Below are 17,468 nucleotides of genomic sequence, written 5' to 3'. Positions count from 1 at the left end.
AGCAGCTGCAGGGGTTTGTATTCAAACCAAACATGCACATGGGATCAAACTGTGCCAGCCATGTGTTTCACTGAGCAGTCTTTCTATCGCCGCCATTAGTCAGTCGCAGTAGCACAGTGCTCTTCCTCGGCTGTTCTTAGACCTGTAAGACAGCAGATAATTACCTTTACTTTCATTCATTTCAAGGCCCGTGCCCTTCTTTATTCCCCAAAAGCTGAGGGGGGTTTCTTTTCCATTTTTTTCAAAATACACCTCCAAATATCATTACCCTAAGTGAGCTTCAGGGCCACACTGTCAGCAGTGTCAACAAGCGGTCAGGTGAAAGCTGCTATTAATGCATCAACCCGGCGAAGCATTGGTGGTGGGAGGTGTGCCTGAGCTCTCCGCCTCTCAAAGGTCATCCGAGGTATGCTAAAAAAGAACAAGTGAGAGTCCTGATGACATCACCGGGCCGATATAAGAGGCAGGCGACGAGGTTTGCCTGCAAAACCTCTCTGAGCTGAGATCTGAGGACGCCAGCAGGCCAAAGCTAGCACCGTCCGTCTCCACGTCCTCCCCCCTCGTGGTCCTGGGATACAAGAAGACATCGCACTGGAGAATATGCTGTTCTGCCATTCCCAGCCTGAGTCCTACCACCAGCACTCTGCTAGTTACATTCGGTAAAGCACAAGCCATGCTTCAACTTCTTCATTTCACTCTCGTGCAACTGGGGGAAGTTCTGTACAACAGGTTAAATCAAAGCAGCAATGTTTACTTGCACAAGAATATATGGAGAGAAGTAGAAGTGCTCACGTGGCTTAAAGTTCATTTTTAAAATGTGCACATTTACAGTAATTCTGCCTCATTTGAGTATTTGTACTGTTCACATTTAACTGCCATGTGAAATCAGAATTTTCAAATGCATTTCAATGGTTAATTTAAAGGAGCATTGTTTTCAAAATCCACATATAGACAGCAGATACAGATCGTAAGAACTACTTTTTTCTCTTTTTCAATCGTACACGTTCAGTGAATTGAGCTGGATAAGTAAGGCTGTATTTTGTAACATCAACCTTTTGCACCTTTGTTCCTGTGATTAAATGATAAGATAAAAGAGAGAAAGGACAGTCACCTTCATCGCCCCCCTCGTCCTTCCTTCTGCTCTCTTTCAGAGAGGCCTTGGCACCTTTCTTGAAAAACGAAGAAGCCCGGCTCATGGCTGAGCACGGGTCCAAGAGGAGCCCGTTCCAGTACATTCTGTGTGCAGCCACCTCGCCGGCTGTGAAGCAGCAGGAGGAGAGTCTCACTTATCTCAATCAAGGTAGCTATCTGTCCTGCTAGCTGAATGTCCACGTTAGCTGGAGCTCATTTGTCACATGTCGTCCCAGCAGCAGCAGCAGCTAGATTAATGCTGATGCAGGATTTCAAACCCATTACCAGTCAGCGTCAGGCTGAATCCTGGTGAATGAGACCATGTTCACTTGAATTCATTTAAATTCACACCCCGAGTTTGGGACCCTGCAACACACACACATCCATATATATATATATATATATATACAAACATATATATAATTCTTTATCACATCATTTTACACCCAGTTGTGAAATTTAATTATGGCTGCAAATATAATTTCCATTAGAATAATCCACCGATTATTTTCTTGATTATTCATTAAGCCAATGATATATTATATGTATATTAACACGTTTATAAAAAATGATCAAACAATTTTTCACAGGCCATGTCTTCAATATGCCTGTTTTGTCTAACTAACATTCTAAACTTTAATATATATTTTATTTACTGTCATAGAATATTTGACAGTTTTGCCTGTAAACTTATTATAAACTTATTATAATTTTGATAAATTTTCAAAATTGTTTCAGATTTACTTTCTTTTATTAAATGTAGATTTAGTTTTATTTTCGCTTAATCAACCAATTGTTGCATATCTAAATTGAACAACTACTGAATACTTAATATTGAAATCTGTAGCATTGAATTATTTTACTTTAAAATCCATCCATCTGAACTTTGGTTTGGGGATCCATGTTCCAAGTGGTGCAGTTTCCGGCTTCACTCATTCAGAACGTTCCAGTGTCCGAGGCTTCTGACCCTCATCTGGACTTCTCTGTCTTGGGTCATGTGACTGAGACGGCGTACACTGATTGGACAGATCCGTAGTTATCCTAGGCAGCGGTGATGTCTGTAATCAACTCACCCAATTTACAGCAACCCTTTTCCTTATTTTTTTCATTTGACTCATTTGAATTTGTGAACCCTTAAAATCTTGAAATTAAGTTTTTGAGTTCCAAAATATATAATTTTCAAATCAGACGTATAGATTTGTAAGTAAAATTTCTAAATGCTATAAATTCAGAGGTATTTCAATTTCAACTGTAAGTGTTCAGTCATGGATAACTTTCACAATTAGTTATTCAGTTGCTTAACACATTTATAATATTTTTTGGTCTTATTTTGCTTCAGTTATTAATACACACACACACACACATCTAGACGAGGCTGTATACTGTCAACATAATTACCGACACACAAAAAAACATTTTAGTCTTTTGAATTACTAACTTGACTGAAATGATGGTGGTAAGATAATCACAACATATTAATATTATGATTGAGTTATGTGTGCAACATGAGCTCCTATATGTGTTTTAACTCTCATCTCAACTTATTATCTTTCCTCCTTTCTACATTGTACTTCTTCTTCACATCATTCTGGAACCTTCTGATTGTTTCTGTCTCGAGTTGAACGCTGACATTTCTTATTTGTGCTTCATGTCCCTATATTTTAATGTCCCTATATCATAAGTTTGCCCTGCTCATCTGCTGTAACAGTAATTTGGTGAAAAAAGCACAATGAAAGTGAGCCTGCTGTAGCATGCAATCATTTCACTGCCAGGTTAAGATGACATGCATTGATTGGAGGTTAAATCCTCACATTTGATCAGGATGGAGTTATGTAAGCGTTTCCAGTGGCTGGCCTTGATCTCTGCCTTCAACGCCTTCTGAATTGATTCAGTTTCTGTCTCCACTGACCCTCTCTTCTGACTGATTTTCCCATTTTTCAATTTTAATCAGGTTTTTTTTAATGTTTTAAAATGTAGGTCAGTCCTACGAAATCCGTATGCTTAACAGAAAACTAGTGGAGTATACAGATATAAGCAGCAAATATGTGAAGGTAGGTGTAAGGCATTGTGTTTTGTTTTTTTGACTTCACATGACCTCTTCCTCTTTCTTCCTCTATCTGTTTTCATGTATCCGTTTTCCTGGTTTGTCACAGGTCCCTCGACCCTCCATTCCACTTCAGGGGTGGGGTGTGGACCTTGGAGAGCTTGGTACTATCACCCAAACTTACCTTTCCTCTCTCCTAGATCTCACACAAACCCCTTACAAACACACATGTTGTCCCCACACACTCTCTATGATCCGTCTCAACCAATCAGCCAATCAGCTTTTCTCTGCTTCACTGGGACTTCTTTCAGAAAGACTTGGGCATCTCTACACGTACACATGATTTTGTGAAATATTGTGTGTCTTTGATGGAAATTTAAAAAATAAAGCGGTGTATTCCGGATCCCATGGCTTTCTGAATAAAACCCCACTAGCAGCTCATCAGTTCAGTCATTTTCACACACACTGTTACTGACTGACAGCATTTCAGATGGTCAAAAGTGACTCCATTCATTGCAAAGACGTTTGTCAACACACTCAAGAGTAAGGAGAGCTCATTTTTATGTCACTTCTGTGTGAGTGCATCCACTTGACATGTCTCTGTCGTCAGGCCTTCTGCCATTGCTTGAGACTGAAACGTTAAAAGAGCAGTAGAATCCTCGAAACACAAGAATGAGACAGCTGGCTTCTATGCAAACACATGACGGGCTGGGTCCTGGGCCTTTTGAGTTCTGGTGCTCGGTCACGCATGATCCTCCCTCCATAAATATCCCAACGGTACATGATTGTACAGGTGGTTCATTTAGTTTGGTGATTTATTTCATGTCCTGTGTCATGACCCGACTCATAAGTCATGACAAAGGACGGGAGGGTTCAAACTTAAAGGTGTACAAGTTTACTAACTAAACATACAATGACTTCAACTACATGCTGAGGTTGTGAGGTGTGGTAATCAGTGTCATCATGGAGTAAAACCCAAGAAACACGACCAAATCCAACCAAACAAACATGGTGCCATAGGAATGGAGGACGTAGAGAGACCATGGGCTGGGACAGACAGGTCTCCTGGAGACTGGCAGGTGCTTCCAGTTGCATTGATTGACTCCACCGACCAGGGACCTACAGGGCCAGACAGACAGAGAGACAGACAGAGAGACAGACAAAGAGACAGAGAGACAGACAGACAAAGAGACAGACAGAGAGACAGACGGACAGAGAGACAGACGGACGGACAGACAGAGAGACAGAGAGACAGACGGACGGACGGACGGACAGAGAGACAGACGGACAGAGAGACAGAGAGACAGACAGACAGACAGACAGAGAGACGGACGGACAGACAGAGGGACGGACGGACAGACAGAGAGACGGACGGACAGAGAAACAGACAGACGGAGAGACAGACAGAGAGACAGACAGACGGACGGACGGACGGACAGACAGAGAGACGGATGGACGGACGGACAGAGAGACAGACGGACAGAGAGACAGACAGAGGGACGGACAGAGAGACAGACAGAGAGACGGACGGACGGACAGACAGAGAGACGGACGGACGGACAGACAGAGAGACGGACGGACGGACAGAGAGACGGACAGACGGACAGACAGAGAGACAGACGGACAGACGGACAGACGGACAGAGAGACAGACAGAGAGACAGACAGAGAGACAGACGGACAGAGAGACGGACAGAGAGACAGACGGACAGAGAGACAGACGGACTGAGAGACAGACGGACAGACGGACAGACGGACAGAGAGACAGACAGAGAGACAGACGGACAGACAGAGAGACAGAGAGACAGACAGAGAGACAGAGAGACAGACGGACAGACAGAGAGACAGACGGACAGACAGAGAGACAGGAGTGAAATACACACAGCAGAGCGTTGCTGCTAAAGAGGCTCTCCAGTGTTTTAGGAGTGCACTTTCATAAAACAGAAACCCATCGAAATAAAGAATGGACAAAATCAAAGCAGCAGAGGATAATATATCCTGACTTTTAGTCCCTAGAATTGGTCACAAATACGGGTTCCTACATTTCCCATAATGCCACTGGATAATGATCCTCACTGCCTCCTACAGTAAAGGCCCACTACCCCACATCCCCTAAATGCTACACACCGGTCCTTCAACAAAGTACTCCTTGAGATGATCAAACCGAGCTTCATGTGTAAAACCGATGGAGTGTCCCTTTAATAAAATCCCGCTCTATGAGCAGGGACAATAGTATGTATTTATTGACTGTTATGGTTTCAAGATAAGTTACAAGCAAACACACAGTTGGTTGAAAAGCTACTTGCTCTGCAGTACTTACGGTGGGCAGAACGAAGACGTCTTCATGTTCAGGGTTCCCACAAGACTTGAAAGTAGTTTACATTTTGTCAACTCGTAAGGAAAAAACGTAAGTCTTATCAGAGAAAGTTTGTTGAAAAATGTAGAACAGGAGTTTTTAATTACGCTCACGAGTGCGGTATGAGGTCATGGGATCTTTAAATATGTTGTGCAAGTGATTGCGGGAGCCCTGATTTAATGTTGTAAAGTCAATGTTAGTGCTACAGCTCACATGTAGCTCATTGGCAGTGTCTCATTTCCCTCATGGATATATGCAGATGCTCTCTTTAAGTATGAAGAGCATCTGGAATGGAGATGGAGTTTCCACCTACTTACCCTTGCTCAATGAAATGTCCTCAATATGTTGAGATGAATAAATGAAGGGAGTCTTTTTTGCACTTTGCCCAACAGTCCAGCTGTTCGGCCATGTGCGAGTTATAGCTGTGCTCTGGCCTAAACTGATCCTGCCTGTTCACAGAGCATTGTGCGCGTGGTGTTTCATGACCGTCGAGCATTGTGCGCGTGGTGTTTCATGACCGTCGACTGCAGTATATGGAGCATCAGCAGCTGGAGGGATGGAGGTGGAACCGACCTGGAGACCGAATCCTGGATATAGGTGCGTTTACTGTCCTGAAATATGAGCTGATAACTCAACAAAGATCAACAGATCAGTTGAGCAAGGCATTTATCTGCATACTCTGCCATTGTAGTGCTTGCTTGCTGACCAAAGTATGCGTAAAAGACGACGGCACATTTAGCCACATCAGAGAGAGCACATTTAGCAGATGGAAAACACAAACCATGAACTGTACTAACAGTCAATAATTTAAATCAATGAAAGAAATTTCCCGAAATCTCAAGTACTGCACTGATTTGCCATCAAGGCCACTTTGGCAGGTGAAGTCATACAACTCTGGGTATCCAGCGAAAGTCACCACACTCCCAGTTTCATTTTTTTTAATCTCAGGTTGTAAAAGAGGGCATACATGTGACGTGCACAGTAACGCTTCATTGAAGACAAAGTTTAAGCTCTGTCTGATCACCACTCAAAATGGCGGCTAAGCCATTTAACTCAGTTTCCCGGTATCCTTCAGTTTTCACACTAAGTTGTGCGTCTACAACAAATCCTTTTAGTTAACTTTAAAAAGCATCAGGAACAACAAAGTTAGTGCCGAGCAGGAAACTCAAATAGACCAAATAACTGGAGCGACCAGCTTGATCTCATGATGCATCAAGGTAACCGCTCACTGGACGAAACAAGGAAGATGACACCGATGGCTTGAGATACTTTGGTCATTTCCAAAGCAAGGAGGAAACCAGCGCATGCCAGCCCAAACCCCGAAGCGCCACAAAGATCTCTTGCCTCAAAAGATCGCCTTCACAACAGGTCGAAGGGGGTCACCAAAAGCTGCATAAGGACTCTGAATGTAACCGGCGTGTCCATCAACTGACCAAAAGACCGATCTGACAACGGCCGCAGCATCTCAGAACATAACCTTCATACAGTGAAAGTCGACGCTAGCAGATGCTAGCTCACAGGGCTCTACTTGTCTTGCCTTTCCCGAGGCAATCTTAAGTTTGCTAGCAACATCTAAATTCATCTTACCATTAGTTGATGAAACTAAATGATGATTAGACATGCTACAATTAGTTGATAGAACTAAAATCGGATTGGACTCAGACACCAGTGTCCAACTTTGTCCAAATCCAAATAAGTAACAATCATAGTGAAAGCTTTGAAAAAACATCCGTGGGTATTATTTACAAGTTTGTCACTAAACAAGACGAGGGTTCTACCGCCATGCTAGCGGCTCTATGAGGCTGTACTTAGGCACAGCAGTGCTTTGTGCTAACTGCTAACTTCAGCATTCTGAAGGAAGTCATCCAATAGTTGTAGAGATATTTCAGTCCGGACCAAGGTGGTGGACCAGAGCAGAGGACCGACCAATAGACCATCGTTGCTGGTTCGACCTGGCTAAGAAAAACCTTTTGGTGTGATCCAAATTGTCTGTTCAGTTCGGACCCCATCGCTGAAGAAGCTGATTGCCAAAACATATTCTGAGGGGCTTTTTAGCAAATGTGAACTGACTGACTCATTATTGCATTATATGCAGATATCCCATTGTCAGTGGGGATACTGGAGCCCAGTTCACACCCTCTGCATCTCAACACCATTGAGTTCCTCTGGGATCCTGTCAAGAACTCTTCTGTTTTCATCCAGGTACAGATGGGTTCTGGTCAAACGTCTAGAGGGGGGCCGTTAATACATATGTGGCAAACTTACAGTCCGTCTCCTGTCATGTTTCCTCAGGTTAACTGCATCAGCACTGAGTTCACCCCCAGGAAGCACGGTGGGGAGAAAGGAGTGCCCTTTCGTATCCAGCTGGACACTTTCACCATCAATGAACACGGGGAATACGTGGAGCATGTCCATTCTTCTGGCTGCCAGGTCAAAGTCTTCAAGGTATGAAACTTGCCTGACGATTATCTTCATATTTGTATTGCACCAAGTTCTAACTCACACAGTCAGAGCCTTCTACTGGACTCGAAGGGTATTACTCTCCTCCCATCATGAGTACGCCAATCAGGACGTGCAAGTTGCCCACTGATTAACCTCTTGCCGGTCGGGATCAGTGTGGTCGGGTGGACAACATGTCGCAGCAGGGCGTGCATTCATCTGGCTCCACCCACTGTACCCATCCTGTCCAGTAGAGGGCAGAGCCCTTGTGAGTTAGAACAAATACATATACTGCAGCCCTAGTTCTATGAGCACAGGCAGAACCCTCTACCCTCTATAGCAGGTGTAGGATAGTTTGGTAGTGCTGTGTGCTCCCTTGCATCCTGAAGGGTCCGCAAGTATTCGGGTAGGCACGTCATGATTGGCCGGGTCAGATTATGCAAATTCCCCTTGGGCTAATGCATGCTCGTAATCGGAAGAGAATAATACCTATAGAGTTCAATAGAGGGCTCCACCTGTGCTTATTGAACTAGTGTTACAATATAGTAACCTTTGTAACGCTACGCTCTAATAATCATTGGGCCACATATCATATTCTATGACAGCTTTCTAAATTTGACATCTGATGTATTTTTTGAAGCCTAAAGGAGCTGATCGCAAACTGAAGACAGACAGAGAAAAGATCGATAAAAAGGTCTCTCAAGACAGAGAGAAGTACCAACTGTCCCATGAGAACACCGTGCTGAAAGAGGTGAGGCTTCTCCATCTATCGCCCCATTACATAACAGAGCAGATCTGAGAGGATCCTTTGTTTGCTTTCATTTTATCAACAGCATTGTAATGCTGCAACTTCATTGGTCCCACAGCGGTAAATTCTGATGTTATCTAATTTTATCAGACATTTCATTTCTTTGTGCTTCACCTGAATACAATCCACCAATCCAATCATTTTGCCTCCACAGTACATTTTAAAGCAGTACTGCAACACTGTACGTTAAGATGTTGCTTTGAGTTGTTCCTTTTTAAAGTGTGCTTGCTTTGGCGCTTAGTTCTGTCAATGATTGGTTGCATCACTTCAGTGTCTTTGGATGACAAGTGACTCAGCAGTTTCTGTTAATCTGGTTTGTCATTCATCCGGAATAAAAACAAACCTGATCAGAGCTAAAACTATGAACCATTCATCTGTGTGAGTTTACAAAGAGATGACTGAAAACCTGTGCTGGAAGAACAGAGATCCTTTGCTAAAGTAAAAAACAGCAAAATGTGACAATACTGCATTGAAATAAAAGTCCTTCAATAATTGACTTCAGTACAAGTGCAGAGGTTTTATCAGCAAAATGAACTTATGAAGTTAAAAAGTACATATTTTGTAGAACAGCCTCTTTCAGAATGGTATATATCATTGTATTATAATTATTGATGCATTAGCAGCAATTCAATATGAACAGCTTACTGCTTTGTTGTCTGTTGGTTGGTCTAATCAATATCAATAGATCATGTTGATCATGTTTTTCATGTAAAATATGAATCTGTAACTATCGTTCAGTAACTATAACTGTCAGAGAAATGTACACGAGTAAAAAGTACAATATTTCCCTTTGAAATATAGTAAAGTAAAATTATACAAAGTATAAAATGGAACCACTGAACTAAAGCAAAAATACTGCAAAACTTTACAGTTCTGGAGTAAATGTGCATCTGAACTGCACTATGCTGCTGAAAACATTGACATGAAGTGCAAACAAGCTTGACTGTGTTTGCCCCTGGACTAAACATATTATTATTATTATTATTATATCTTGACGAGTTGGGAGTGAGACGAGTTGTTCAGAAACCTGAAGTGGGCTGAGTTCAGGGATGCTTCTTTGTAGGTTTGTTATTATAAGTAATATCTATAACATTACACACAGCTCTAACATGATATTCTTAATATTTAGATATGGAAATGTTGACGCCTGTTATCTTTGTGCTCAGATGTAATTACTTTGTCAGGTTGGATGATCACCTTCCCTCCTCTTTCTCTGGTTCTCTCTCTCAAGTGTTCTCCTTGGCCCGATGCCCTGAATCTCACCAGCCACAGCAGCAGCAGCACTCCGTCACCAGTTTACCACAGCTCCCCAACTTCCTGCAGCTTCACAGATGAGTGAGTCAGCGTTCACGCTGCCACATATCACCATTTTACTAAGCACCCACCTAATCAACTGTGGCTAGCAGGGCTCTGCAGATTAACGTCAAGGCGGACTAAAAGTCTAGATTGTCTTCCTGGGCCTGGGGTTGACCACGGCTGACACCAGTGGGTAATACTAACCATGGTAAGAGCTCCCTCTATGGGTGCTTACCAGGATTACTCAACACTGTTGAGAGGAATGAGCTTCCACAACCTGTACACGGTATATTTTGTATAAGTGTGTGTGTGTAGTTAGAAACTGTTTTCATCAGTAGACGATGTGTTTCAGAGCCCAATCTGTTCTCTCCTCTTCATGTGGACGTTTCTGCAGCAGCTCTTCTCCAAACCAGCAAGGGGAGCTGCTCCTGGCCGGCTGCTGTGATGTAAGTAATGCAGCAGCGTGGTGTGTGAAAGTGCTCATGTGGCTCTCCGATTCCTTTTCGGCCATTATTTTGGAGACAGTGGATGCTGTGCTGCTATACCTATTTCAAGGGCTCCTCTTCTTCTTGACATGTAGCACCTTCTACCATCATCCTCGCCTCAGGACATGCAGCAGTGGCTGCACCGCTACAGGTTCTCACCGTTCTCAAAGCTCTTCTACAGCTTCTCAGGTAACGGGGGTAAAAATCACAACGCATTTTGAGAGAGCAGGCACACAGCTGAGTGTCAAACTCTAAATAGGGAAAGAAGTTGAGGAATTCACTGACTACTTCTTTGAGCAGGGAGGATAGATGTTCTGCTGTCGTTGCAGGTGCCGATCTGTTGAGGATGAGCAGGGAGGATCTGATCCAGATCTGCGGTCCAGCAGATGGTATTCGACTCTTTAACACCATGAAAGGAAGGTGAGACATGAAGATGCACCTCTAAGTGCTCAGCCACATCAGAATTGTGCAGATTTGTTTTGTTCTCCTTTTGTTAAATGGTGCAGGTGGAGCTCTGTGACTCGAGTCATGTTTATGGAAAAATGGAAATGGAGAAAGTATCTCGTATCATTGCTTCATAGGCAACGCAGAGCGACATGAAAGTGGAATGAATGACTCAGCTAATATGATCCCTTCTTTGATTTGGACTCTCCAGTATTTCCATGGTCAGCATTGTCAAAACGGTCCAGACATGTCATCATTTCACAAAGTTTGAAGGCTTGCATATGCGGAAGGGTGTCATGTTCACTGGGGAAGACAGGGACATGTCAAAATTCCTATTTTCTTTCTTTCACTTGTGGAGTTTCAGGTTCATTTTCATCGTGAAACGTCTCTGAACATCGTCCTCTGACTGTCCAGGGACAGAAATCAAATGGAGAAATGATCTGAGCTGATGAAAATGATGTTGCATGCCAACACACGACATACTCTGTGTGTACTGCATACTACATACTAAATGAACAATTAGCGGCTGGTATGCGTATGCCATTACCATCAGCCTGTTCACACTGAAGTGAACTCAAGTAATCTGCATCACATGACTGTATCGATCACGAGGTCACAGGTCTGCGCTGCCGTTGAATGCAGTAGTATTATTGCAGTATTATTAAGTCAAATTAAAATGATTCAATATTTTGGTGTTTAATATGTTTTCTACGGTACGTATCAATGTGAGCTACCGTGCTTTTCCTCTTTACGGTACCTTAATGTCGCTCGCCATGCATTATTATAACAGGTTAGTTCTTTTAACCACCATTGGACGGTCGGAAGATCCGCAATATATTTCGCTGCGATTGTGAACTCATGTCTCACACTCACACATTCTTGTTAATCCAGTACACATGCGGCATTTCTCAGGTCCACACAAATCTACATCTGCTGCGTTATCACACTACATACTCAACTCTACGTCATACTTAGTAGGAGTAGTATGTTCGTATCTTTCAAACAGACCCGCTGTGTATTCGTGTACTTTCCTAAAAATATGGTAGAAATTTCAGTCTAAGACCAAAACAGGTATATTAGATATATATGTATATATATATTAAAAAATGAATAGAGATTTGTGGCAGAGATCTTTGATAAAACACAACCTTTCCACTCCCTGCTTTTAAGTCCGAGACAAGAGGGCAAACGAAGAAGTATCTTCAGTCCTGCTACTACTGCAGCATCTTCTACCCAGTATTAATAGTCTCTGCTCACATTCACCAGGTGTCTACAGCCCCGTCTTACCATCTATGTGTGTCAGCAGCACACCAGACATCAGCCTGCCATCAAGCCAGGTGGGGGAGACAGTAGGTGGACATACTTTATGATTCATTTATTTGACTGCTCCTGAAAGGGTGTCATCACATTTCATCACACAAAACATTTTGTTGGACTGGAAAACATAGATCAAATTCACTGTTTTTTGAAAATGAAGAATGGGATCTAACGTAGTAATTGTTCGTGAGGCTCGGTCACGTGTTCCCTCCTGTCTTCGCTTGTCTTCCCTGCAGTCTATCACGCTCTGTACCTGGAGGAGCTGACACTGTTGGACCTCTCGGAAAAGATTGCTCTGCTGTGCAGCATCACTCCGCAGCAAATTACACACATCTACAGACAGAAAGCCAGCGGGATCCACGTCCTCGTCTCTGACAAGGTATCCTTACGTCTCCTCTATCAACCACTAACTCTTCATACCTTCAACCATTGACCAACGAGTGCTGTGAGCGGCCCAGGCCTGGGAGCACGGCTAAGATTCACTCTTGACACAAGGGCTGATGGCTGTCCTGTTACCTGTGGCTTTGCTTTATCGTTCAGATCAGAGTGAATCTCTAGTTTCAAGTCTTCTTCAACACAGCATGATGTTCATTTAGTAACCTGTGGTCCCTTTTAGAGTAAAACAGACCATAAAGCAGGGTGTGCTTTAGGGCGGGGCTACCTTGTGATTGACAGGTCACTACTATGCCGTTGTCTGGTGTGGGAGGGGTCTGGTCTGTGTTTTCGTCTCAGACCTGAACACTTTCATCGTGTGTTTTTTCATGGAAGTTAATAGTAACACTTTGGTCTCCTAAAAATGTTTTATCGAGCTCCACAATCTTTTGACACAAGATGGCGACGGCCACGATGCCAAATTCGAGTCTTTAAGACCACAGCCCACAAATCGCTGTGGTGTCAACGTCCACTTCATATCGTCTACGTTTCAGGTCGGATACAACGTGATCGGGTTGTATTGTCTGTTCATTATATCCCTCACAGTTGCTTTGTTTCTTTCATTCCCCTGCGATACGGAGCAACGCTCGGCTCAGTACACACGTAACGTTATACAACTGGAGTTACATCCAGTAGCTTCTCTCTCACGCGCCTCATTACTCAGAGGAGACGACTGGCGTGCAGGCGGGCTGAAGAGCAGCAGATGCTTGAGCTTTCTTCAGCTTCATGCTCAACTCTTAATAGTCTCCACCAGCATTGGAAACTTGTAGGAGTAACCACAGGCAGCCGGAGCTGAACAAACATGTTGGCATAGAGCCGCGAAAATTCATTTTAGAAAAATGAATTTTCACTGAATTGCCCTGCAGCTGTAAATTCAGTTCATTCGGATGTGAATTGACCAAAATAGCCACGATATTCATATTATTGTCATCTTCTAAAAAGAGAACTTTGTGGATATTAAACCACTTGTTTCAGCTCTATTCCTCTCTGTTCTTAGAAGTGAATTAACGTGTTAGGATTCTGATCATATCGGGCTCTGAGATCGTTCATTTTTCTGTGCCTTCATTTTGGATGTGAGTGGGTACGTTTGCTGGAAAGATGTGATCTTTGTCTCGTAGTGGAGGTTCACATTACAGCTTTTAATAATCGTCACGGTCTCTGAACATATGAGACCTACTGGTTTTAAACTGCCTGTGGGAAGAATTAACCTATAAGACTCTGTCCATTCTTGGTGAAAGACTCTGGTCTCTCTGGTCTCACTGACCACATTTCGCTCTTTGGGGCACGTCACGTACTTCTCCAACTATCCGGTCTGTATGGAGTGGTCTCGTGTGACGTCACAGTTTAGCTGTCGGCCATGTTGGAGTACACACAAAGCCACTGGCATGCACGGCTGAGTCGCATAACCTATCGATCATGGTGAACTTTTGTGCTGTCTTTGGTTGTGGCAGCAGAGCTGATAGACAAGAAATCATTCTTTCGTTTGCCAGCGGTCATTACACATCAAGGAAATGACACGAAGGAGCTATCCAAGCGACGTCGCGAGAAATGGCTGTCACGCATCTCTCGAGATATAAAGGAATGGAATTTGGCGTACACTAGAGTATGTGCGGATCACTTTATAAGTGGTCAGTGATTTTATTTACAAATTCGTTTGTGAACAGTATTTAATAAAGGAAATATAAATTAAACTTGGACATGAGAAGGTTACCGAAGCTTCATCGGCCCGTGACAGCAGTCGGTGCCAGAGACGTGTCGAGCGCTTACAACAGGCGAAACACAGAGATGCAGCCTCAGCATTGCTTGATATGAGTTTAACGTCAGATCATATATATATATATATATATATGTGTGGGGGGGGGGGGATGAAGTTAGGAGTTAGTTGAAAGTGAATTCCTACACACACGCACACAATGACATGCACGTACAATGTAAACAAACACACGTGTCTGTTTGCGCTGAGTAAACATTGAATATTGCTAAATATCTGACCAGATCTGTATATATTTATTCTTCCAATGACGAGATGAGAATTCTCGACGACCGTTGCTTTGACGTCTCGGACCCGTCCACTGACAAACTGATTATAAGCGTCGAGCCCTTTGTAGCACTCCAGCTCGTCTTTTGTGTAAGGACTGGGGGTGTTCACGAGATATGCGTAGATGTTGGCGTAGTTTACCGATGGAGATAAGTAGGATCGGCACTGAAATGATCTGCACTCATCGTATAGGGATCCAAGTTACCAATAACCTTCAATTTGGCCAGGTAGCGAACCTTTGATGCACTATCCAGTGATTCAAAGTATGGTATTTTCGCCGCACTTCCTTGTTTACGCGCCGCCATGTAGGATCTGTATGTACTCCAACATGGCCGACCGACCTCGTAACTAAGGAGATCGTGACGTCGGTGAGACCACTCCATATGTGTCCTACGAGTCATGATGCGTTTCAGAATACACATATTTGATTGGCAGAGCAGCGTAACGTAATTGGTCGGTGTGTTTCCTGGACCGATGAACAAGAACCGTAAAGGCTAGAAAAGCTGCGCCGGTTAAAGTAGAAGCAGTCCGTCAAACTTTAATAATCCTCAGTAATCTATTGGTTATAGGTCAAAGGTCTGGATACAACGGCGTCTGGGTCCGGACCGCGGCCCACCTATTAGTGACTCCTGGTCCATAGTATAATATCTTGAAAAAAGTCACAAAAGCTTCATAGTATAGTAAGTTAAAAATGTCTAAAAAAAGTCATAAAAAAGGAATCGTACGTTATGTCTGAAAAAGTTTAAAAAAGTTATGGTATAGTATGTAGAAAAAAAGTTTTAAAAAGTCATAGTGTAGCCTGTCAGAAAAGTAAAAGAAAAAAAATGATCCGAAAGAAGTCATTAAAAAAAAGTCATATTATAGTTATTAAATTAAATTAAATTATTAAAACTATGTCAGTAAAGGTCATAAAAAATGACATAGAATAGTATGTCGGAAAAAGTCATTAAAAAGTCAAAGTATGTAGGCGACTGTGGCTCAGTGGTAGAGCAGTGTCATCCATCAATCAGAGGATCGGCGGTTCGATCCCTAGCTCCGCTAGTCCATGCCGATGTGTCCTTGGGCAAGACGCCTAACCCTAAATTGCTGCCGGTGTATGAATGGGTATAAATGTTTACATAGTTCTGATGGACAGGTGGGCAGGTGGCACCTTGCATGGTAGTATGAATGAGTGTATCAAAAAAAGTCATCGTATGGTGTGTCGAAAAAAGTAACAAAAGTCATGTGCGCTACATTCAATGGAAGAAAAGAGGCAAACTAAAGGCTTTTTTCTCTAGCGCTGTCTATTTACCACTGCCATGCAAGCAAAAGCTAATTATGACACCTGTAAATGATGTTCGGGAGGATTGGGATTTATACATGAGCAACACTTAAATGATCTGTGTTGCCATCGGTCGATCTGTTCGTTGCAGATGGTGCAGATCTTCAAGGAGGAAACAAGCTTCATCCTCAGCATTATAAGAGGTAGCTGTTTGTATTGTCAACCCCTAAATTCACTACTCACTGTTAAACATTCACTATCCCTCCTGTGTAGCTTGATTATTGGTTTTGAATGTTATTTTACTGGAATGTTTTCTGTTATCCAGATGAAATCACTGATGGCTACCACGTTGTGCTGAAATGACCAACAGGTACTCGGGAGATTCAACGTTTCCACCGAGAATCAGTGGAATTGCACAGCTTGTACATACGTCCTTCTAGATTACAATATGTAACATTTAATACGATTGATGGTACTTGAAAATGCGAGTCGGCTTTCAGTTTGCTGTTGATTTTGTGCTTTGTTTGAGTTTTCTTTCATTTTTTTCTGTTTAATTTGTATTGTTGTTAAGTTACTGATTCATGCCTGGAATGTCTTATAATTAGCGGTAAACACTGCTGGAATATATCTTCTCATGTGCATTCATTTTTGACTGAAACACCTATAAATGCAAGCAAATGACTTTCATGATTAAAAAGCAGAGTAAATGTCACACATCATCACGCCAACAAATAGAAAAAACAAATGAACAAAACTGTATTATGTTGTGTTGATGTAATGCAAAGTCCCTTCACTATTTTCATGCTTGTCCTAGAAATGAAATGTTGGCTGTTTCTGTTGCATATAATAAATAACCTTTTGTCTTGACAGGGTGTCATTTGAAATTTGGTAAAAGTGCCCATACACCGCTTGAGCCAATCACGAGCTGTGCACAGCCAGAGCTTGTTAGCTCAAGCAAGTGTGGAAAAAGAAGAACAGGCATGTTCATTACAGACATGATAGAACGGGGAATGTTTGTGGCAATAGTCATGACCTTTAGTGAAATGATCTCAGTCTACCAGCTCATCTGAATCACACTAAATGGCTGCGAGCTGTCTGTCTTACCTTAACACTGTAGCTATGGTCCCATCCAGTCCCGGCCGCATAGACAGGCATTATGGGTCCGGGTTGCCCACTGACTCACCTGTGACTGCACTCATGAATAGAGAGATTTTATTCGATTTTATTCGAGTCGTCATATACATATACACATACACGAAATGTAACTTCTGCATTTAACCCATCCCTAGCTTATTGGGAGCAGTGGGCTGCTGAGAAGCGCCCGGGGAGCAGTTAGGGGTTCAGTGTCTTGCTCAGGGACACTTGGGCACAGGACATGTAGCAGCCAAGGATCGAACCGCCGACCTTGCGGTTGCCGG

At 42.9% G+C, this 17,468-nt stretch overlaps 1 protein-coding gene across 1 annotated transcript; it reads left to right on the top strand.

The window, feature by feature from the left end:
• Nucleotides 1–600: 600 nt before the first annotated feature.
• tfcp2l1 (transcription factor CP2-like 1) lies at nucleotides 601–16,413 on the top strand (the record flags this gene model as incomplete). The annotated part of the gene is made up of 15 exons (XM_079276436.1): nucleotides 601–659; nucleotides 1,152–1,300; nucleotides 3,109–3,182; nucleotides 6,022–6,127; nucleotides 7,626–7,732; nucleotides 7,823–7,975; nucleotides 8,610–8,720; nucleotides 10,009–10,112; nucleotides 10,468–10,519; nucleotides 10,654–10,747; nucleotides 10,888–10,978; nucleotides 12,269–12,351; nucleotides 12,556–12,698; nucleotides 16,202–16,253; nucleotides 16,376–16,413. The coding sequence occupies 15 exons, from the start codon at nucleotides 601–603 to the stop codon at nucleotides 16,411–16,413; spliced, it is 1,416 nt and encodes a 471-aa protein (XP_079132562.1).
• Between the last annotated feature and the right edge of the window lie 1,055 nt (nucleotides 16,414–17,468).

Source organism: Melanostigma gelatinosum (assembly GCF_949748355.1).
Source record: "Melanostigma gelatinosum genome assembly, chromosome: 10".
NCBI lineage: Eukaryota > Metazoa > Chordata > Actinopteri > Perciformes > Zoarcidae > Melanostigma > Melanostigma gelatinosum.
This window is presented reverse-complemented; position numbering and strand designations above follow the sequence as displayed.